Source organism: Sipha flava, unplaced genomic scaffold (assembly GCF_003268045.1).
Source record: "Sipha flava isolate LNK unplaced genomic scaffold, YSA_version1 228_pilon_pilon, whole genome shotgun sequence".
Classification (NCBI taxonomy): domain Eukaryota; kingdom Metazoa; phylum Arthropoda; class Insecta; order Hemiptera; family Aphididae; genus Sipha; species Sipha flava.
The window spans coordinates 237,786-262,309 of NW_020272864.1; the positions used below are offsets into that span (position 1 = coordinate 237,786).

At 31.4% G+C, this 24,524-nt stretch overlaps 1 protein-coding gene across 1 annotated transcript; it reads left to right on the forward strand.

The window, feature by feature from the left end:
* Positions 1 to 1,182: 1,182 nt before the first annotated feature.
* LOC112683508 lies at positions 1,183 to 21,996 on the forward strand. The gene is made up of 22 exons (XM_025554562.1): positions 1,183 to 1,598; positions 5,833 to 5,939; positions 6,702 to 6,792; positions 6,867 to 7,055; positions 7,598 to 7,667; positions 8,158 to 8,284; positions 8,362 to 8,431; positions 8,517 to 8,698; positions 8,754 to 8,922; positions 9,839 to 10,018; positions 10,087 to 10,240; positions 11,364 to 11,572; positions 13,863 to 13,969; positions 17,444 to 17,534; positions 17,617 to 17,808; positions 18,602 to 18,671; positions 18,972 to 19,098; positions 19,876 to 19,945; positions 20,054 to 20,235; positions 20,651 to 20,819; positions 21,512 to 21,694; positions 21,798 to 21,996. Exons 1-22 carry the CDS (start codon positions 1,412 to 1,414, stop codon positions 21,956 to 21,958), a joined length of 3,087 nt encoding a protein of 1,028 aa, XP_025410347.1. The 5' UTR covers positions 1,183 to 1,411; the 3' UTR covers positions 21,959 to 21,996.
* Positions 21,997 to 24,524: the final 2,528 nt, after the last annotated feature.

Below are 24,524 nucleotides of genomic sequence, written 5' to 3' on the forward strand. Positions count from 1 at the left end.
CAACTATCAGTCCCACGTTTGAAATCTCAATAAATTCGACTCTGAAAATGAAACTAGTTATAGTGAATTACGTAAAAGATTATATTTATAGATAATACGAAATCGCATGTTTAAAAATGCAAATAAATATTCTATTTCACAATAAAATAAAAAAGTATATAGGTACCATATTTGAAATTCTTTCCTAATGTTTTGGTTAATAGTAATAAATACATAATTATTTAAGAAATCCTTGAAGTACACATATTTAATTACGACGTACACAATAGTTTTGTAGAATGTTTGAATATAACTAAAAACACTATTAACCAAGAAAAAAAAAATCGCAATAACCGTATTCTAGAATGTCATTCATTTCCGGAAACTTATGATCCTTGACGACTAAATAAAAAAAAATATGCTACCACAAGATCACATTTACGTGCCTTATTTAGTACACTTCAATACCAAAAAGTAAAGTTTTAATTTTTCTGTATCATATTTTCGTATATAACTTTAATTATTTCATGAAACAATAGTATTTTTGCCCATTCAAACAAAATGCAGTTCGCTCGTGCACGTACAACATTTTGAGTGTACAATAAATGTATCCAAAAAGTATTCAAAATTTAATCAAAAACAAAAGTAATATTTTTAACGTCCTTGGACCCTTCTCGAAAAATAAAATGTCCGAACCCATTCTCACAACTGTGCGTCGCCCTAAAATCCAAGTTCGTCTTTTACCGACTCCGCAACGCTCTTTGTCGGCGGAACATGGCGCATGAATTGAAATTTTTACCATTCGAGAAAAAAAACAAATAATTATTCGCGTACCTACGTCGCGTACATCTTCGTTTTTCGTGCCACGGAAACCTATCGTGGGCGCCATTTTGAAATTTGAACAAATTCTACCCGTGTCATATCTCGTTCTTTTTTTGTCGGCATCGAACCCGCGATAACAACGTAACAACGGTCGTTTTTATGTACATAAAATTAATAAAGATTAATAAACAAATACGAAAAAATTTAATGACGGCTATATAACGCGATAAACAAACGGGGGAAATATTTTAATTACCGACGAGAACGATCGAACAAACGCGTCGGTGTGCGAACGAAATTATTGGCACTCGATACAGCGAGAGCTTATCGTTTACGACCAGAGAAAAAAATAAACGCGCGCATAAAACTGCACGCCCCGATGTCAATGTCAAAAAACACGGTGGCGGACGGGACCGCAAACCGGTTACCGCTACACTCGAACTTTTGTGTACCTCAGTCACGATCGTAACGCGTCGTCGGCGTCACGGATGTTTTGAAATATATCCACCGCGTTCCGTTCACGCTTTATTTTTTCGTTCTCGTTGTTTGCGTTTGACATTTTCAAACGCTCACAAACCGCCCGACTGCGAAAAAATAACAATACGCAAAAATGTTCGAGATACATTTCTACGAAATTCTACTGGTTTCAATAGTGAGTCTCGTGTCGATCGTGGTTTATTCTCGGCTTCGGAAACCGCTAGAATACCGGCAGCTTTCGTCGCACGTTCCGTCTGTCACGAAAACTATATGGAGTGAAATGAAATTTTCGTGGAACATGGCGATGGCCAAACCTAAAGGTATATTTAGCAAAAATAAGCACAGTAGACTTATTGTTTATACACGTCAAAAAATCGAATCGATTGCGATTTAAAGGAACACGAACAATAATTCGTCGAACGAATAAATAAGCGAAATATGTGTACGGTAAATCACCAACTGAGCATAATTTTAAGCTTATAAATCACTAATGTAACATAATTATCCGATAACGGCACATGATGTTCATGGAAAAAGGAAATTTTAAACATTGTTATTGGTCGTGTCAACTAACTACGAGTACACGGTTCCTTACCTAAGTAAATAATAATTATTATACAATTATTGTATCCTAATGTTTCTCATGTAACGTTTTTCGGATGAAACAGAAAATCGATATCTTTATGCAGTTATATAAAAAAAAAACTACCCGTGAACGTTTTTGTAACATGAATATATGCATTTGAAGCTGATTTTGACATCGGTGTACAAAATGTTTACGTTTTTAACGTGAAATTTAATCTTGGACATAATTTTATTCATAACATAAAAATTACATTAAACTCTACTAAATAGTTGAAGTAAAAATCAATGTTGTCCGATTAGATATAAAAATTCGTTGGATTCCTGAAGCCGTTGAGTGTTAATCCTCCATCACAACATTTCTCGGTGAAAATAAAATCTATAACCATAGCGACAATAGCATAAAAAACATATATAATGTTGGTCATTTAATTATAAACAGTATTTTATACTTGTATTATTTCTACTGGTTTAAATAATGTGTCAAGGTCGTTGGTATAATATACAAATAACATGTTATAACATCGCTCATCGAGCTGTAACTCTGTACTACATAACCTATTTTATAATCTTGTTGCAAAATATTTATTTTGAGACTATATTATTTAAAATACTTAATATGTAGTTTATTTGTTTTATTAAAGACGCATTTGCTCCAGGAGAGGTGAATTAAACTTTTAGAGTTTTGAATTATTACTATAACAGCATGTAAATATGTTTGTGTTACATTGTTAAAACTAATAATTATAAATACATTGTAAATTTACGTTTTCATTAGACAGAAAACACTCATAAAAATTATTCATTTTACAAAAATTTAAGTTTTAAGAGATTGAAAAATATTCAAATGATTGATTTTTGAAATTTTTAATTTAAAAAAAGAAACAAATAAATGAGGTGGTATAATACTAGCTCATGTTTCCAATAAAAACTAAATTCAATATTATGATTAAAATTTCGTAAATTGTTCGTTATTTATAAAATTCAAAATTGTATAAAAAAAAAATAAGGAATAATTAAAAAAATAAATCTACTAATGCACTAAACTAAGCCTATCTAACTTTTAAGTACTAATATACACTAATATAAAAAAATCTTAGTTTCTTTTCTTTTATGCTGAAGCTCAAGCAAAATAGATAAAAAAAACATATCATCAACTATCTATCGTTACATACGAACGATTATTAATTTATAAATCGGCAAATGTTTGAGTATTTAAAATTTAAAATCATTAATCTTTGCTCTTTTCTACATTACAAGTTTACATGTATTATCAGTTTTATGAGTGATATATAATGTACGTTTTAATCAAATATAACGCAATAAATAATATAGATTATCATTGGAATTTATGATTTCACCGGTATTCTAGTTGTAAAATTACTCATATCGCTTTTTTTAAAGTTCTTATAAATGGATGGCTCAAAACAGGCCATATAACTCAAAATCTCATTTCTGCTCTTTAAATATCGACAAACGATAAATGATAAATTATGCACCGTGATCTTAGACATAGGACACAGGGGTGCATTAAGGGGGGGACAAAAGGGACATTTACCTCGGGTGAACATTTTTGGGGGGCGGTAAATTTGTAGAGAAATCTATACCAATAAATATTTTTACAAAATTATTTGTAGAAAAATAATATAAACATTTTTATATTCTCTCTATCCAGACTTCAAAGTCTAAAAGGTACCATGTAAATATATTGGAAACCTCAAAATTAAAATTATAATAATTATATAGTAATGTACTATAATAGATTATATTAAAAATCAAAGTTTTTCATATAATATATCATAATATGTAAACATTTAATTATACATATTACATATATATGTACATAAATATATATAGGAAATAAAAATAGATCTCCCATTATTGAGCAAATACGGTTTTATTATATAAGATATTCATTAAAATTGATAAAAAAGAGAATTGTAGAAATAATATTCTATTTTAAGTCATACCGATATTTTTGTAGGTTGTTTGAATTTTTCAGGGGCGCATCTATGGGGGTTCAGGAGGTCAGTATGACCCACATTTAATATTTGTTGACAAAAAGGGCCTCTTAAAAACTTCTTATATTTTTTAAATATGCCGACTATAGGCTGAAATTAATACTAAACTGGGACAAATGCCCCAGTTGCCATTTCCCAAATGACACCACTGGTTTAATTGTATAGTACAGTAAAACATCTCTAAGCCATAAAATAAAATAAATGTGAATGATTTCACTGAAAATTATCTTAAATACACATATTATATGATCATAAAGTGTTTTTTTTTTTAGTAATAAATGGCCTCTTAAAAATAGCTTGATCTACAGTTCTCTAACTGTGGATTTCCCCCTAATTGTATTTTTTATTACTAGGGCTGGGATTTTAATGCTCTAAAAATAGCAAAAATTGCTTTAAAAAAATTGCAAAAATGTTTTAAAAATCATAAAAATACATAAAAAAATGTATTTATTATAATGTAAAAATTATATTATAAAAATTTTATTACCAAACATATTTAATTATGTTTATTTAACATAATATTTTATTTCAATTATATTTAATTAATTTATTTAACATAAATTATACTACATTTATGTAGGTTATATCAACATTGATTTTATTATAACATAATATAATTTAATTGTTAATCAAAAATATATATTCGTAACTGTGCATCAAGCCAACATCAATGAAGTTGAAGAAATAATTGGCCGATCGAAGCGAGGATTTTTTTTTCTTTTTTTATTCTTACTTACATATTTATTTATCAATGTACATTGGGACGCAAAATTATTTCCCCTCCCTCATATATTGACCTTTAATAAGCCCCAAATAGGGCATCATAATTTATTAATAAACTGTGTCACTAAAAAAAAAAAAAAAAAATTAAAAAATAAATTTATGTCACTCTGTTTTGCACTTATACTACGCGTAATACCAATACCGATTGTAAACGTTTTTATGTCTACATTTTCTTCTCAATATAGAACCAGACAGTAGACGCTATATGCCATACACTATTAAGTGATTATCCTTTTAAGGAGACTTAACTTTGTGTTAACATCGTTTTAATTTAAATGTGTATCTATTATAATATAACTTAATTAGTAATAAGACAAAATGTTCAAAATATAACGTGTTTTAAAAAAAACAATGTGCAATGTGTAACGAATTATAATGTGTGATTAGTACCGTGTTTAATTGACTCTGTTGGCGTTATTTCGGAAATCGTCAAGTGTGGTATACTCGTATACATATTTTTCTATTATGGACGGGACAGAAATTTATAATCTAAGTAGATTCCAATAGCGCACACACGACGTGGATAATTATGTTTACAATATACTTTTATTAATACGCTTATTTTGGCCACATACACGATTAATAAAACTCCCTAAAAAAATCATGAAGACGATTGACTATAGCAAGTCATTGTTCATTTATATATAGACTGATGTTCGCCAAAAACATGTTGCTCAATTTCCCCAACTGGTTACTAAGCAAAAGTCGTCTAAGCCAAACATTCTATAGCAATACACATAATGAAACTGAATTCCAATCGGACCATTTCTATTGTATTCAAATCAATAAAAAATACGAAAATCGAGACAATTTGAGAATATCAGTAACCAAGTAAATGACTATAGGCTATTATTATAATCCTAACTGTTTATGTCATAAGAACCTTATTACTTAACGACAAAGACAATTCTGCAATATATTTTTATACTCGATTTGAAAGAAAAAACATAGCGAGTAGTACATTGAATGACTTTATTAAATGGTTTTCGATTAATATATTTTTTATCGACAAGCTGATAGATTACATAAATGAAATCTAAAAATATTTTTAAAAAAATTGTTGCCGTCACACATCTTCAACAATATTTCTAGCTTTCGATTTATTAAATGTTATTAAATTATTGTTTTCTTAATTATCATAATTACTAAATTATTTTTAAAATTTTAGATTTATTACCACTTTTTATGGAGCTGAAGAATCAAAACGGTCTAGTAGTACATTTCAACCTTGCAGGACAAGCGTGCATTTTGCTCAACGATCCCGATGACTTAAAAGTATGTACAAAATAATATTTTATTATTGACACCATAACACAGATAATAATCTGCTTTATTCCTGATAACATTTCAAGCAATACGTGAAACTATGATATATGAGTGAACTTGGAACACCGTTATCGATAGGATTTTTTTATAAATCAGACAAACATTAATATTAATTAATCCATATGCATACGGTGTTATAGTTCTACTTTGAACTTCAAAAATGGAGTATATTTTAATTTACATAAGGTAATCTCACTTTGATTATTCCATATTTTCCAACTTCTATTATTATATGTGTTTAATTTATTTCTATCATTTTGGGACTCGCGTAGTAACACGTCTTATTTTGAACTAAAGACAGTAAATGTTAAAATGTACAACTATTCTGTTTACCAATTCAATCTAACTAGTCACATTTACCTAACTATAGCATTGTATAAAAATCTTCAACTATGGAGGATTTCAGTAGAAAAATACTCATTAAAAATACCTAAAACAACTCAATTTCTATCTAAAATATATAAATGATTTTTACATGAAAATAACATTCGATTTCATAGAACAAAATTATGACTAAAAATATAACTATCCCATATAATTTGCAACGTTTAATCGTTGATCGTAAACCGTTTTGTATCTTGATGAAAATAAATAATACCTAATAAACAAGCCAACTCTGCGGTCCTTTTTTTTTTTTTTTTTGTTTGTGGTGAGAGCAATTTAGACATTTTGAACAACAAAAATTAACAGTGCATTATGCCTTTATTATAGATTCTATTATCCAGCACAAAAAATATAACCAAAAGCAAAGATTATCAAATTCTGAAACCTTGGCTGAACGAAGGCCTTTTATTGAGCTCAGGTTGATACATTTGGATATATCTGGAGGATATGATTCGTACGTACGATACTTATAAATAAAACAATGTGTTGTAGGTTCAAAATGGCAGAGCCGTCGAAAGCTCCTCACAAGCACTTTTCACTTCAAAACCCTAGACATGTACAATGTTTCCATAAATAAACATTCGCGGGTGTTGGCGAGAAAATTGTTGGAAGCGTCCACGGGTGACAAAGAAATAGATGTTATGAATTACATAACGCTGTGTTCATTAGACATGATTTGTGGTAATTAATTATTTGATAGTTTTATTGAAATTATCCGACGAATAACTGACCCGAAAGCTATTTCGTTTTGAATTAGATAAGCAAATACAATAACAGCAATGATTTTTTAAACTAATATATAAAAAAAAAAAAAAAACTAAAATACCAAATAATTAACTTAAAGTAATATCTTGTCAGGTGGCACTACTGAGGGTCTTCCTATTCCAATATTTGTAACGTTAAAAAAAAACCTTGTTATCACACTTACTGATTATTGTAAAAATAGATTGTAAATATATTCTTTTAAATAAAAAAAAAAAAAAAAAAACTAATATATTCATTCGAATTTAGTACCTACTTTACACGCGTAATAATCATATGAATTATTCAATTATGTGTTATGTGACAATTTAATTAATACAATCTCTAGTAATAATCTTATATTTATAGAATAATCTATTTCGATAAATTTTATCAACTTTGATTTTTAGTTTAACGAATAAACAGTTATACCAAATTAATAACACATTACGATTGTGAATTTTTATTTTTATTTTTTTTAGATACTATTATGGGGATTGAAGTAAATGCTCAAGAAGGTAAATCTATTGAATATGTGAAAGCAATCAAATGGTAATTTAAGACTGATTTTAACTAAATTTTTTTTTTTATGCTAATAATAAGTATATCATAATAGTAGACTGTCGAAGTAAATATACAGAAGATAAAGACAAAAATGGGGAAGCTTACTATATTTCACGTTTTATAAATATTAAAACAAGATCAATGTATAATTACTTATTTTGAACATGATTTAAAGTTTTTATACTAAATTTATAACTACATTTGATAAATCGACAAACTTTCTGAATATTATTTAAAAAATAAATACAAAAAATTTAAAATTCAGTCAATTAATTACCTAATTATCAATATTATATTAAGCACTTGCCGATCGGTAACTGATCAACTGGTATAAAATTGCTAAGAAGTATTGTTTGTAATTAATATATATTTTAAATTAAATAAATTACTCAATTAATAAATTAATTTACAAAATATGAAAAACAACGAATTTGAATGTCTAAATAATATGATGAATTTTAATTTATGTTGTTTCAAGTGTTTGCAGATCAATTGTTGATCGAGTTTTCACATTTTGGTTATGGAATGATTTCATATTCAAAATAAGTGAAAGTGGTCGAAATTTTTACAAATCACTCAAAGTGCTACATGAATTCACCGACAATGTTAGCTCACTTAAATGTGTCTTTCAATATTCGGCCAAAATATATGTAAAACCAATAAAGTGTTTGTATTTATTTAGGTAATAAAGATTAAAAAAGAGTCCTTAAACAATTCAAAAAGTCAACATAAGCAGATTGAAACTAATTCCCGTGAGTAAAATCAACTTTTAATTTATGTCATATCTTCAATAATGTACAACTCTTTTTTTGAGGAAACAATATAAATTATTTTCAAAAAAAATGCAAACGAAATCATTTTTGGATACACTTCTTAATGCTTTGGAAGAAAATCCTGATCAAATGACTAATAAGGACATTCGAGAGGAAGTGGATACATTTCTTTTCGAAGGTCACGATACATCCTCTATAGCAATAACAATAGCTTTAATATTTTTAGGACTTAATCAGGATGTACAAGTAAGATTTTGTATTGTATACGTACGTTATAAATCTTAAATGAAATCTATTAAAGGATAGAGCCAGAGATGAAATACTGGAAATCTTTGGTGACTCGGACAGAGACGTGACGATGGATGACCTCAATTCCATGAAGTATTTAGAAGCAATAGTCAAAGAAACACTTCGACTTTATCCAAGTGTACCAGCCATTACGAGAGAAATACAAACTACGTTAAATATCAGTAAGTAATTTAACTTACTTATAGATTATGTTAATTATACAATAAATACAAGTGATGAAACTAAACATACATTTGTTGTAATTATAATGATTAAATAATCATCAATACATTTTAAAAATTATAACTTCAGTATATTTTTGCGATTGTTTTCCTCGTTCAAATTGTCAAATCATAATTTATTGTTATTAATGTTATGTAATGTCCGAGAAAATCCCACTACTCATTAGTGAATTATTTCTAATGATAATAACTAACTACGATGCAACTAAGTGAATATTAAAAAGTAATAAAGCAACAATAAAAAAATTAATTATATTCATTTTTTATTTTCATTATTTGTTCGAATAAACATATTATTAGTACGAAGCGTATGATTAAAATGTATTACAGTTCGTACTCCTCTATCAAATAAAGAAATCAATATAATGATTAACTTCAGTTTATCGAGCTTTTATAAACTTAATTTATACTTGAGTATTTGTAAGTCTTCTCTTTTTTATTCAAACCCTAGCATCTGATATACGTGTTATTTGATTACTCATTGTACGTTAATAACAACACAATAACCGTAAACATTTTATAAAAGCTACAACTTCAAAATCTTGGTACATAAAATTAACCTATTTATTTCACCTCATAAATAACAATACTATGGGTATACGTTTAAATGTTATATTCTTGTACTCAAAATGTAGGGTTGTATTTTTAATTTGTAAAAATTTCTACAAACTGTTATAAATACAGTATAACTGTTATTTATGCTTGCGATTCGTAATCCATATCATTAAGCGACATTTACTTTATTATAAAATCGAAGTACTATTACATCGCCTTGTATTCAATATATATTTTTATTGTATTTATCGTGTTAGATTAATTTTCATTGTGTAAGGCAAATTATTATTTTTTTTTTCAGAAAACTATAGTATACCTCCGTTGACAACAATATTCATAATTCCTTATATTCTACATCGAAGCGAAGATTTATATCCAAATCCCGAGGAATTTATTCCAGAACGATTTTTAGATGAAGATAGTAAATCAAGAAATATATTCGGGTACTTACCGTTCAGTGCTGGTCCAAGAAACTGCATTGGTAATATTTATAATCAAATAATATTTTCATATACGTGCCATAGGAATTAATAACACGACTGATTCTAGGACAAAAGTTTGCTATGACTGAAATAAAAACAGTTATATCAACTATCCTACGGAAATTGAAGTTCGAAACTATAGGAACAAAAGAAGACATAAAAGTCAGTGCGCAAGTAGTGATCAGATTAGATTCAGCTCCAAAAATTAAATTTCATGAACTGTAACCATATTGATGCGATTACCTTTTTCGTTTTAATTGGATTAAAAACGACATTATGTATAAATCGTAGTGTGACTACGAATAGGGCGGTCCCGAAGATGAAAATCAAAGGGGGTAAATAATATGAAAAATGCCGACTACAATTTTTTTACTAAATGTAAGTAGTATAATCAACTATATGTAGTCGTATTTTTACTTTTTAACGTGTATATATGTGTCAGTGTCGCACGTTCTTAAAATTGACAATTTAGTTATATATAAATAATATTTTATATTGTATATTAAGTAATTATATACATTTTATTCGTGTACACACCGTATACGAAATATGTAATATTTGTTTTCCGTAAGTGAAATTAGGTCCTCCTAGGGTATAATGAAACAAGTTCAACTGCCGACTGATTTTTTCGTTGGTGGGTGAGACTCCTCCCAAGACCCCCCTTCGGGACGGCCCTGACTACGAATTTTCTTAACTTAATACATAGTACGCCATTTAAATTTCTTAATTTAATCGATTAAAAAATAAATTATTATTATTACTGAAATTATTATTATTATTATTATTATTATAAACACATCATTATACAACAATCGTGATAAATGAGATGATAAATATAACATTTCGATTTGTGTCCTTTTTAACACATTTTTGAAACATTATGATTAAAATAACACTTATCATTACATATTATACGACGTGTGACCCTAACGAATGTAAAACGACCAAGACCGTTGCGGACTGCATCACGATAATGCCGTGATAATGAACCGAAACTAGTCGAACACCCGTTATAATATGTGATAGCGATTCAAAAGCTTATCAGACGAGTTAAACGTCGTGTTGACGGATCCACGCCGACGGTCGTCAACAACTCGTTTAAAACCGTTACGAGACGATTGGGATGCAATTAACGCGCGCATGACACATCTTCGTTATGATCGTCGACCGATATCGTAACAACCGTTCATCAGTCGATCGACGAACGCTCGTTTTTTTATTTTTTTTTTCCGGATCACCGACGTGGACACGGGCGACTGTTGCACGATAGTGTGTGCCGTGTTATTAGTCGCTCGCCGGATAAAAATACGTGGTGTAAAAAAAAATTTTAACAAAAAATTAATTAAAACAAATACCAATCACGATGTACGGATTAAACGTGTACACCGTGGTCGCGTTGGTTCCGCTGTTGATTTTAATACTGCGCGCGGTGTATTCGCGCCTCCAGAAACCGTTGGAATACCGGCAGCTCTCGTCGCACGTGCCGTCGCTAACGAAATCCTTTTGGGACGAGGTAAAACTATCGGTGACGGTGGCGACGAAACACCCTAAAGGTATACTATAGACCAGGGATGCTAAATCCATGGCAAGCGTGCCCAAGACGGCACACAAAACAATTTTGCGGTTACGCGAATAATTAACGTTTTTACTCCACATTTATACATTTAACAATAAATTACAACATCCCAATGTTAGTTTCACTTTTTCCCAATTTTCGACACCTTCCAGAAGATTAAACTCTAGATTCGTTGAGAATGTAGATAATATACTAAACGTAACACGACGTGATACGGTAGCATTAGCAATTTTGTCAATTTTTTCTTCGATTTATTCTTATAAGTCACTAGTTTCATAGATTCATTTTATAACAACAACATGTAATATATATATATATGTATATGTATATGTATAATTATTAATAATAATAATTAAATATTAATAGTCAAATCTGATTTAATAAACCGACCGACTGATAAATGTAGTGCCTCGTGTATTCTATTAAATTAATTATAAACCAAATATCAATGCGTTGGCAATTCAACAATAGAAATCACATTGACATGACGAATAATTATCAAATTATTGTAATTATATATTTATTTAAATATTATATTTTTCACATTAACAATCTAGGGCATTTGCATCATTTTCCATGATTTGTTTTATATTGAGAACTTGTAGAGCCTGTAGAAGGCATTATTTGACACTAGTTCCCATTTAATATTATGTCTAATGGCGTATTTAGGATCTATTTGAGGGGGGGTATGACAATCCTCTTCAAATACACGGGTAGTAAATATTACAAATTTTTAATAATAACTATAAATTAATTATAATAATATAAATTTAAATATATAATATTTTCAATTTTATATGAAGTAAATAAAATACGAGTAAAACAACGGATGTAAAAAAATAAATAGATCAAGGCAAGAGATTTATCTCCTTAGTCCCCTCCTAAATACGCCACTGATTATGTCTACTATAAATATGTTTAGCTATATTTATAAGATAACATTTCCTACGAATATAAAATGTAATATAATAAAAATATGTCTGTACATAAATTATTTAGTAATCAAAATCATAATAAATTAAATTATTGAACAGTTATCAGATTAGATTTGTTTAATGTGCATAAGCATAGCATGTTTTTAATACTTGGTAAAAAAAAATTGTATTCGAATTCGCGCGTCCGTTCCTGGGTCAGAGTAAATCTAAGGGATACCCGGCCCACCCGGCCTCTTCCCCACCTGGCTACGTGCCTACCAGTATCACGTCTTAAAATCGTAAGATTCCTCTTAGATTGTACATCCAGTCGACGGTGGAGCGCACGTTCCCAACAAACGGAAATGTTCTTCGTGCGACATTAACAGTAGAGAAGTTAACCCAAGACCACGGTCAGTTATATTTTTCATCGTTTCCCACGACGCCACTAGTTCAACTGTACGATACAGTTAAACATCTCTATGCAGGACCCAATGCAAGACGGAATCCTGCATAGAATAAAATAAACGTTAATGATTTCAATGATAATTGCTTAATAAACTTAAAAACGCATATCATATGTTTACAATAATGTATGGTATCATAATGTTATGTAATCGTTCGGTACTAAATTCAATCGTGATCGAACGACAAATGCACCCGTTTATTGATCCATACATTATCATATTTCGTTGCAGTCCAATTTTTACCGTGTTGCATTTGTTATAAATACCAACTAAGCACGGATCCAGAGAGTGGGGAGTCATATGGGTCAACGTAATTTATTTCTTACACATTGACACAGGTCAAACATAAATGCTATACGAAACACCCAAATATTGCTCCTTAAAACATGCTACGGTCCAACCCCTTCGTCCAAACATGGGGAGAGAAACGTTTCACGGGTCTCACATTGCTCAATATTCACAAGAATATACCTATAAATATTCATGATATTATTTCTAAATTTGGAAAAACAAAACAAAGAAGATTAAACTTTGTAATTTAATTTTAAAAATTAACAATCTTATTTATTAATAACGTTCTAATTTTAATTGATAATTTTTTTTTTCATTATTTTGTAATTGTGTATTATCTTTTTGTCCTTTCAAAAAAAATGACTCCCCCCCCTATTTGAACTCTAGATCCGCGCCTGATTCCAACCCAATTTTAGATCACATTATACAGATGCCCGTAATAGTGTAGGATCACTCGACAACCTATGATATAATTGTCGACGAAAAAAATAATATATATTTTAGGTATTTTATTGTTTATCCCAAAAACGTGTACAGCAAAATGTTTTTGTTTTAAATTTTTTTCTCGACCGTTGTTTTTTGTTTTAATAATACTTAGAAATGTTACCGTTGTATATGGAATTGATGCACAACAAAGGTCCGATAGTTCATTTCAACATTGCAGGACGGTCATACGTCTTGCTAAAAGATCCAGATGACTTAAAAGTAAGTGTACAAGATGAATCGAATGCAGAAATGCAGATTTGACGGACACATTTCTAAATGTTTATTTTTTTTTTTTTTTACTTGATATATAAGTATTATGGTAATTTATTTAATTACTCTTGGTTTTTACGCATGATTTGACTTGTTTTTCCTTATTGATTATAAACCTGGATTTATCAGCAATGGTCTACACCAATGTGGTCCAATCCGCGGCCATCTAAGCTTTTTTTGTCCTTCCTCCATAGAAGGTTTATATTAAAAAAAAAGTCACAATAATATTATAACAAAATCGTTATACGATTGTATACTTTTTATGTTTTTTTATTATAAAACGTCGGTATACGTGGAATGAGTAACGTCCATAACCATAATTGAGTTTAGCTCATTACGTACGTATGTAGGTAACGTGTTTTTATAGCAACTACCGCGAATCCAATGTCTTACAGTGAGAGATCATAAAAATTATTATTATTATTATTATTATAGTCATTATTAGACGGCGATTATTAACTGCAGGTTTATTATTTTTATTTTTGTTTCTGGTGACTCTTAGTGTTTTTATTACATAATAGTCTGCGTACAGTCAGTTTCCCTTTGCATTCTATTACAATATTATGTTTACTATTATCTTCACTGTTATAATATTATTATATTAAATTATCAATTTTTTAACGATATTTTAAATTATTCGATTCGCTTGATCTATGCTTACGGCTTAATAATTAGCATCAGAATTATATCACACGTTTATTGTTTACAAAATAAAAAATTAAAACTTTGAGAATACCGAACAAATTGCTATCAACCACATAATATGATCGATGCGTATTGTTTACGGTGGATCACATCAATCAGTGAAATAATTCTAACTCGGTTTGATAAAGCTGGTAACGGTAAAAAGTGTTAAGAAAATATCTTTCCTACTTCTAATACATTAAATAAATATTATGATTAGGGCACGGATGTTGTTGGATTTGCAACTTTTTTTACTGCTTCAATTTATTAATAAGTAAGCTTTAAATACGATACGTGTTAATACGAACTAAAATCTAAAAAAAAAATGTCAAGTGGAATTTTTCGTGATTTTCGAAATTATTTTATTTTAACAACAATTTTGTTGACTTTACTAATTTTTAAAACAATTTTAACTATATTACATATAGTTTTTAAAAAATATATTAAATAGCTTTAAGACTGAAGTATATGATTGAGTTATTTAATTGATGTACTTATATATAGTAAAAATATTTTTCTTTTTTTTATTCAGATTTTGTGTAATAATTAATCTTAATAGTCATTATCATTATAATAAAAAAAATAAAATAAAAACTCTTATTAAAACTAAATTAGAAACACGAATGTTACAATTAAACGAAACGTTGAATTAAAAACCAGCTGATATAAGAAAGAAATAGTAGACTCGATTACAGTAGGTGTTTGGGAAGAAAAAATGTACTTCAAATTGAAGGGAATCTTACTAAAATTAAGCAAATTTAAAAAGCAAGTACACTTCTTGAATAAAAATTAATAATCAAAGAAAATATGAGGAATGTCACAAATAGAAGGAAATTTATGCTAAGTGCAAAGGAGTGACAAGAAAGTAACTTATTGTCAATTCGAAGTCTATAGTTGGAAACTATAGTTTGTCTGGGTAAGTTAAGATAATAAAACCACGGGTTAATTGAAATAGTAGTAACAATTTCCTTATCACAAGAAGCAAAATAGGAAGGAAGTTTTTCCCATAGTTTTGTAGGTGCACATTTTCAGAGTAGGGCAAAAGTCAGTGCAAGAGATAGCATTATAGGTGGACGATTCGAAGTAGAAGTTGATTTAGCTAAAGAATCAGCAATCTTATTCCTTAAGATTTCTGTGGGACCAGGAATCGAAAACCAGAAATCGACTATTGAATACCAGTATTAGTAATAATGTAAAGTAAATATTTTATCCTGATACTAAAAGGCGAGTAATTTAATTTAAAAACATTTGTAGTAAGTGATAGTAGACTGGACAGCAAATAAGTTGTCAACTGGAATTTATTAAGAGTTAAGGTTAGTATAAGTTAGAGGGATTCAATGACAAAACATTCAGAAGTGTGTAGTAAGTAATATGTAACATGTGATGATGCGAATTGTAAAAACAATCGTCACAAAATGTTTATAACAACATTTGTAATATGTTATATAAACCAGTATAACAAATTTAGTGAGTCCAAATTGTAAATTACATTTAAGGAATAAACGAATGAGAGACCGGGACATTTGTAGTGCGACTTTGCTGCGATATAAGCTCTGATATATAAAACTATTTTTAACTTATGCATTTTAATAAATAATTTTCAAATTGTCATATTTTTATTTACTTTGGTGTTACTCTGTTTCGCTGTATACTACCAGAGATATAAATATATATACGACAAGTGTAAGAGGAAGCAGTGGGAAAATTATTAGAGAAAGAGATATGGTACTCGGAAATGTAAAATTTAAAGCCAGCCGAGAGTGAAGAAACTGAACCGTCGGTGAATATTAAAATAAAATTCGATAAATTGTCATGAATGTAGTCAAGACATAAACAAAGTTGGAAGATAAAGTTTAGATAATTTATTGTGTATTGAATATGAATATATGTAATAAACTATGTTTAGTCACCATGATAGTTTGATTATTTTTAAAACCATATCGGTCATTTAGACTAGGTTTATGGGATTTCTTATATTTATAATCTATATAGATAAGATAATGTTTAACACGTTCAATATAATTTAAGAAACGTGATTATTTGACAATCTGTTCTTCAGTCAGTCCATGAATTTCGTGTGGTCATGTACTTTTACTTTTTGTAAATATGCCAAAAATCAAATCAAGTTCTTCCACTGTTTAAAAAAAAAAAAAAATCATATACTTCAATATATTAGATTTTTTAAGAAATATATTTTTTATACATTTTAGAGTTTAAACATTTTGTAAAATTTTGTAAAATTTACGAATTCTAATAAATTATAACAAAAAGTTACTTTTGAGTACAATTTTTTATTTTTCAAGCTAAACTATTGGTGTATTTTTATTTTTTATTATTAACGATGCAATTAATTTTACTAATTATTGACCACTACAGCGCATCCGTCCCCTAACTATGATGAATAAGCCGATTATTACTCGCGATTGAATTTATGTACGTTAAAATACGTTCGAAAAAATACGTGATTCTTGAGTTTCAAACAACAATAATTGATATTTGATGTAATACGATTACGCAAAAATGTCACGCGCGCATCGTCCGATCAAAATATTCGCGATCCAAACGAAATAAATGCGTTTCACCGTTTCCAAGTCATGTTCATGACTTCTTCTACGACTTGTCGGTTGTATAACGTGAGCGAAGGAAAAACAAACAAATCGGATTGCGATTACCATGTGATACATGCATTAGTGCGTATCTGACCGATGTAAATTGTGTGTTGTCGTGTTTGACGTATAGATCCTGTTGTCGAACACGCAAAACATCAACAAGGGTCCCGAGTACAGAATGCTGAGACCTTGGCTGAACGATGGCCTTTTGGTGAGCTCGGGTACGTTGTGAGGCACAGTTGGGATTGAGAAAGAACAATGCACGCGGCCGCTGTGCGAATACAATTTTACATCGTTCCGCAGGTTCCAAATGGCAAAACAGACGGAAGCTCCTTACCAACACGTTTCACTTCAGGACGTTGGACATGTACAATCCTTCAATAAACAAACATTCGCGGGTGTTGGCGAAAAAGCTGTTGGAGGCGTCCTCGACGAGCAACAAAGAGATATCCATCACGGAATACGTGACGCTGTGTTCTCTGGACATTATTTGCGGTGATTGTTTAACATTATTGTCTCGTCGAAAGTGCACTGCGACACATGTGGGCAGGGCCGTAGAAACCAAATATTGCAACCGGGGTGAAACTTCAAAAAACGCCCTTAAGTATTTTATTTTATAGAAAAAAAAACTTACGAAATAAACTGAATACTTTTTATAAATGTAGTATAAATAATGATTTTTCATTATAATTATACTCGTATAAGCATTAATTAATTTTATTTAAATCGATAACTTATTAAAATATAAATATGCATAACAATTATAAGTGGATTCATAGATATAACTGTTATACTATAACATTATATTTATAAGTTATATAAGTAATTACATAAATACATAATATTGCTTTTACTTATAAGTAACAAATTTTTCATTTTTGTGCCCTCCTGTGAATTGCGTCCGGGACGTAGGCACCTCAACCCCCCCTTGCTACGTTCCTGCAGGCGGGTACGCATACGTCACGCGTCGTGCGATTCGCTCTTGTGATTCAGTTAACTGTTTTTCATTTTATCGACGAAAACATTTCTAAAACAACGTCCTTCCCATGAACTTCGGCATTTGTTGTGGGTACACCCGTTTTATAACTATCAGTTTTCTACGAATAAGACAATTTGATTTTGAAGACGAACTGTTTTCGCGTTTTATCGGTCGAGAACGTATTCCAAATATTTCAATTATATTTATCAAGAAATCTGTATCTTTGAATTAAATTTTAATTTTTGTGAACACGTGTACTTCGATTTTTAACTGTACAAATTAACTAATTTTTTTTTTCTTTTTTTTTAGAAACCATTATGGGCACTGAAATAAATGCGCAAGAAGGTAAATCGGTTCAATATGTCCAATCGATTAAAAGGTAATTCAAATAGCATTTTAATTTTAATTTTTTAGAGTTGGTAAGTATTCAATATACCGTTAGTGTAAACGTACAGAAGATACAGAAAGTAAAGTTTATTACACATTTTCAAAAACATCAAACAAAATCAATATCAAACTGTATCCTTTGAAAACGATTGACTCGTTAAAATTTCATTTAAAACTTAATAATTGTGTATCTCAAAAATATTCGAATAAAAATCAATTAATGAAATTATAGAAACATTTAAAATTCAGTCTTTCAATTGGTTGATTTACAATAAATCAATTTTTTTTCAAGTGCTTGCAGATCAGTGACTGATCGAATTTTCAAATTTTGGCTGTGGAATGATTTCATTTTCAGAATAAGCGGAAGTGGTCGGAAGTTTTACAAATCAATCAAAGTGCTGCATGACTTCACCGATAATGTATAATAATCTATTATTAACATTTATTATTTTACACTGCAACACTTAGCCTTTTTACTGACGCAACTATATTCCACAGCATAAAACATATATTTATCACATTTTTATACTTTCGAATTTAAGTGGAAAGAAAAATGTATTCTGGTAAATGATTATACTGAACTTTTAAACAGAACTCAATGTTCAATGGTTGAACCAAAGTCTACTGCAATAAAATGTTATTTTTATTTCATAATTGCAATTCTTATATCTCGGTGGTGGGGATACGTGATATACGGCATGCCATAGAAGTAAATGTTAAATAAATATATTTTTTAAGGGGGGGCTATATATTATTTTTCTGGGTGGGTAGTACCCTTCCCCCCCCCGGTCAATATTATGAAATAAACACTTGTATACTGTATATACAATACCCTATATTCACAGTTGCTTATTTTCGATTTATTCATTAGCACCATCAGATATTAAATGATTTTCAATCGTTCACGTCCCAGGAACCAAATGAAATACAGAAAATATTTCAGATTCTAATGATGCACCGATTTTATTTGGAAATTTCCCACATAGGATTTAACACTTGAGTCCGTATGGCTTTTGAGTGCGGTAACCATAAACGAATCATAGTTAATTTTATTAAAATCTAAAAGTTTCGTCTTAAACACTTGAAATCGTACCACACGTCGAACGTTCTTACGGAAATTAATTTTAACAGTATTGTAATGATTTGACGTGTAACTTCACTTGGTTAATATTTCACATGTGTGCATTTTTGATCAGGTGATAAAAAATAAACGGGCATTGTTGAAAAACGCAAAAAATCAAAACGTACTACCTGAAAAAAAATACGGTACGTAAATACGATTTGTGTCATCGTCTTTCCCGCGGCCGTGCGAGAGTTTGCACACACCTACGAGAATTTTTAAGTTTTTAAATTTTCGACGAATGTGTGCTGTAGGGAAAACGGAAAATAAATCGTTCTTGGACATACTCCTGAACCTTCTGGAGGAAAACCCGGACCAGATGACCGACAAGGACATCCGGGAAGAAGTGGACACGTTTCTATTCGAAGGTCACGACACATCATCCGTGTCGATGACGTTGACCCTGTTGCTGTTGGCCATGCACCAGGACGTTCAAGTAAGGACGATGCGTAACATCATGATACGTATGGGCTTAACTTGAAAATTTATTAGGGGGAGGGGACTAATATATAATTACATATCTAACAAAAAGGGTGTCCGCGGCTAAACGTCATTTGACTACCTTCATATTATTATATAAAATTATTAATTTTCTGACATTATGTTAGACGAACAACGAAAATTGAAAATTAAGATTTAAAAAAAAAAAAAAGTTATATAGTTATAGCTATAACCAGCTGTTTGTACTTATTTTAAAACAAGGTATGTTAAATATCAGAGGGGCACTGCCCCTCTTAATTTATTCTAGGGGAGGCAATGTCTCCCTTTCCCTCCCCCCAATTTACGCCTATGATGATACGTCATACGAGAGCGCGCGCGATTTGCGAATCCACTGATAAAATCGTTCCAAGGACAGAGCCCGGGACGAGTTGTACGGGATCTTCGGTGACTCGGATAGAGACGCGACGATGCAGGACCTGAACTCGATGAAGTATACGGAAGCGGTGATCAAGGAATCGCTTCGACTCTACCCGAGCGTGCCCGGCTTTACGAGGGAACTGCAGACCACGCTGCATCTCAGTGAGTAACCCCATTGGCGCGCGTGCCAGGGGGTGTTTAGCATCCCTAAGTTCTAAATTAGCACACTACATTTATTTCGAGGTGTGAAAACATTTTTAAAGAGGGATTATTTCGCGTTTATAGCAATGAGTTCATTCCAGTGTGCGTTGGTAACGCGCCAATCAGTGATGTTCTCTACCGAGTGAAAACCATCGAACTATTCGGTAGTTCAAACCGTCGGTTGTTTAACCAATTAACTCGATTATTTTAAACTATCTGAACAGTCGACTATCAAAACAGTCGATTATTGACGATTCGGAATGATGAAATAACGAGTGTACAAGTAGTAACACCGTTTGTGAGTACAGGTCATGAGATTATGGTCACGAGGCTGGACAGGTGTCGCGAACAGGAATGTAAAAACAAAGGAGTCCGTTACGGATGGTCGACTGAGGCTTGCACGAGGGTAGCTGATGAGCGCGAAACGGATGTGGTGTACTAGGGGGGAAACATGGCACGGTCACGTATAGAAGAAAAACGTTCGACAATAGTTTGTAATGAAACGCCTGCGGTGCGCGGGCCTATGCACAGCAGCTAGCAGATATCGATGGATTTTTTAACGCTATCGGAAGTGGTCCATTTCTGCGCGACCGCTTATTGTTCGTACGGTGCGGTTATCGCGTTGTTTAACTGTACGAAATACGATGTTGTAGAAAACTTTAACATTCCTCCGATGACGACGGTGTGCGTGTTCCCGTTTATCCAGCATCGCGACGAAAAAATTTTCACGGATCCCGAAGAATTCATTCCAGAAAGGTTTTTGGACGAAGATATCAAATCAAAACTGCACGTGTTCGGGTACATACCGTTCAGCGCTGGCGCGAGAAACTGTATCGGTAAATCGTATGCACGGGGGTTAACATCGTTGATCGTTTATATTCTGAACAGAATGTAAAAATCACTTTTAGGAACGTGCGTGTTAATCTACCATTGTTTCAGGACAAAAGTACGCTATGAACCAGATGAAAATCGTCGTGTCAACAGTGCTGCGAAACGCGAGAATCGAGACTTTAGGAGACAGAAAAGACATTCAGATCAGCATGCAATTAGTCATTAGATTAGAATCCCTTCCCAAAGTTAGGTTCTATGAAATCGCTTAAAATTAGATTTGTTAATATTTTATGTTAATAATACACACATCGCGTACATTGTAACGTTCGGGGGTTCTTTTTTTTTGTCCTTACCCTTGATGGTTCTGAACCAGTGCTGTAAAAGCAATGCATAGTGTGCATTGCCGCACGAGCCCCGGGTTAGGGCAGTTGATGGGGCAACGATGTAGCAGCTTTGTACTACAACCATCTAGGTACATAATACACCTATACAAACCAGGAACATCTTCAGGAAATTGAATGGAACAGTCCCACCATGACCTTTTTCCCTTTGGAATTACATCAATGTGAATACACGAATGAAGTTCGCCCCCTCCCTAACAAAAACGATCTAGGGACGCCACTGAAATACACTTAGTTTTATTAATGTGTGTGTGCCGCTCAGGTTTTTTGAATCCCCATCCGACCGAGATGGATCTATAAACGAAAAAAAAAAGAGAAGAATAAGGAGGCTAAACGAAAAAGTTGATTTCAACGTGCGAACAAGAACGACATAACGATTAAAATGAACCATTGCAGTATTTCGTTTAATCGAGCGGATGGCTTTAACACCCATTACCCGTGCCCGCTGACTGTAACATCGTACGTAGGTATCGGATACGACTTGCCTCCACGAAGAACACAGGCATTACTCGTTGCTTTTTTACCGGCCGCACTGCGCCGAGCCGTTTCCCTATAATTTCCGTTCTTTCGATGCGTCTCCATTAAGTTGATTTAAGTATTTCAAAAGTAACTTTTCGCCCACGTCGCGCTCAGCTCGCGTACTGTTTATTAGACGTAAACAGATTTGTTATGATGACAAAGTAACCGCAGGTGCCACGCGTCCGGCCGCGTATAATGTCGTCAATAGCCGATCAATCTTACATCGCCCGGTTCTTTCCCTCGTTTATTACATTTCATGAAAGCCTGTAAGTCTGTATATACTTATATGTAAAACGTGAACACCGATAATATGCATGCAAAAAACGCCAAGGCTTTTCAATCACAATTTATTTCCACTCGGGAACATTTCGGAACATTATCTCTCATTTATATTCTAATCTTCTCGCACTGAAGTTTGGCGAAATAAAAATAAAAAACGCTCCGGACGATCAACTGACGTATTAAACATAATATCAATTCACACATTTATCGATTTACCGGAGTACGGGGATTGATTATAGAATTTTATTTTTTTTTTTTTTTGAACTACGTGCGTCACGTTTATATTACAGACGCTAATAAAACGCATAACGCCAATTGCAGTTCTCCCTGGTTCCGACTTCGCGTTCGAATTTATTAAAAAAGTGGTGTTGATCTCTAGCGCTAAGCATTGTTCCGACCTTAAACGCAGGTAATAATAATGTCGTTATTAATAATCAGAAAAAAAAATATTGGTAATAGTTCACCGTATGTACTCGAAAATACGTAATTAATAATTATAGATCTATTAGGTACTGTAGTTAAGTTGTACGATAACACAACCCGAATCCGCGAATCGTATTATATTATTTACTTTTACAATCAATATTAAATGTAATCTCACTTTTGCGTGGCCCGTCCTTATAATTGTTGCACTCCCATTGGCCCACTACCCGGTCAAATATCCTGGAGCCGCCACTGAAATTGCACATGAACCACGAGTACAATATGCGAAGCAATTTGTTGTAAATAAATCAAACGGGTAATCAAATTATAGACTAAGCGCAAGTCGGAATAGGTAAATTTAACACGATTGAAATTACAGGAAATTGCTACATGCACACTGGCTGGAGCCGGGAACACTTGACTGAAATTCAAAATAAATTTTTCCCATGTAATAACGATGCGCGTTTTAAACTATTGTTGAATACCTTTGTCATTTTAAACACACACAGGGAGGCGTTCTTAGGACTTTTTAATGTGGAGGGGTATGAAAATGTATTAAAAAATGAACCGTGGTGGCAACGCCTCCGCGCCCCCTTTCACATATAAATACAACATACAATTAATTGCATATTATACGTAACGTGTAGAAAATGACAGGGAGTCAAAAAAATATTTATTATATTTATTTATTTCATTACAACCAAGGCTCATCACTTGTAGCTCTAAAAAACATTATGATACTATGTTTTTATAAACATACCATTCATATAAGCGCTTGAATATGTACTAAAATGCTAAAATATTCAAATAAAAATAAAATATTACGTTTGAAAAAAAATTGAATCATACTACATCATAATAGTTCATGCCGCGGTACTCATTTATGCTGCAATTTTTCTGTAAAATGAAAAAAATGTGATACAAATTTAATGCTTTAGTCGTATTTTTATTACAATTACAATTATACTAGCATTGAAAATCTTACAATCAATGGCATTGAATTATAAATGTTTACACAAGTTTTCAAAGTGAAATGATCTGTGATTGTTACCGTGCATAGTTTTGTGCATAGGAATTCCTATTACATTGCTTAAACGATCTATCGGCGTCCACTAACGTGATTGATGCAAAATCATAGTACACTAGATCATCTGTTGAGAAATTATCAGAAAGTTCAAGTTTATATGCTGTTTCCATATTGTTACCCGAT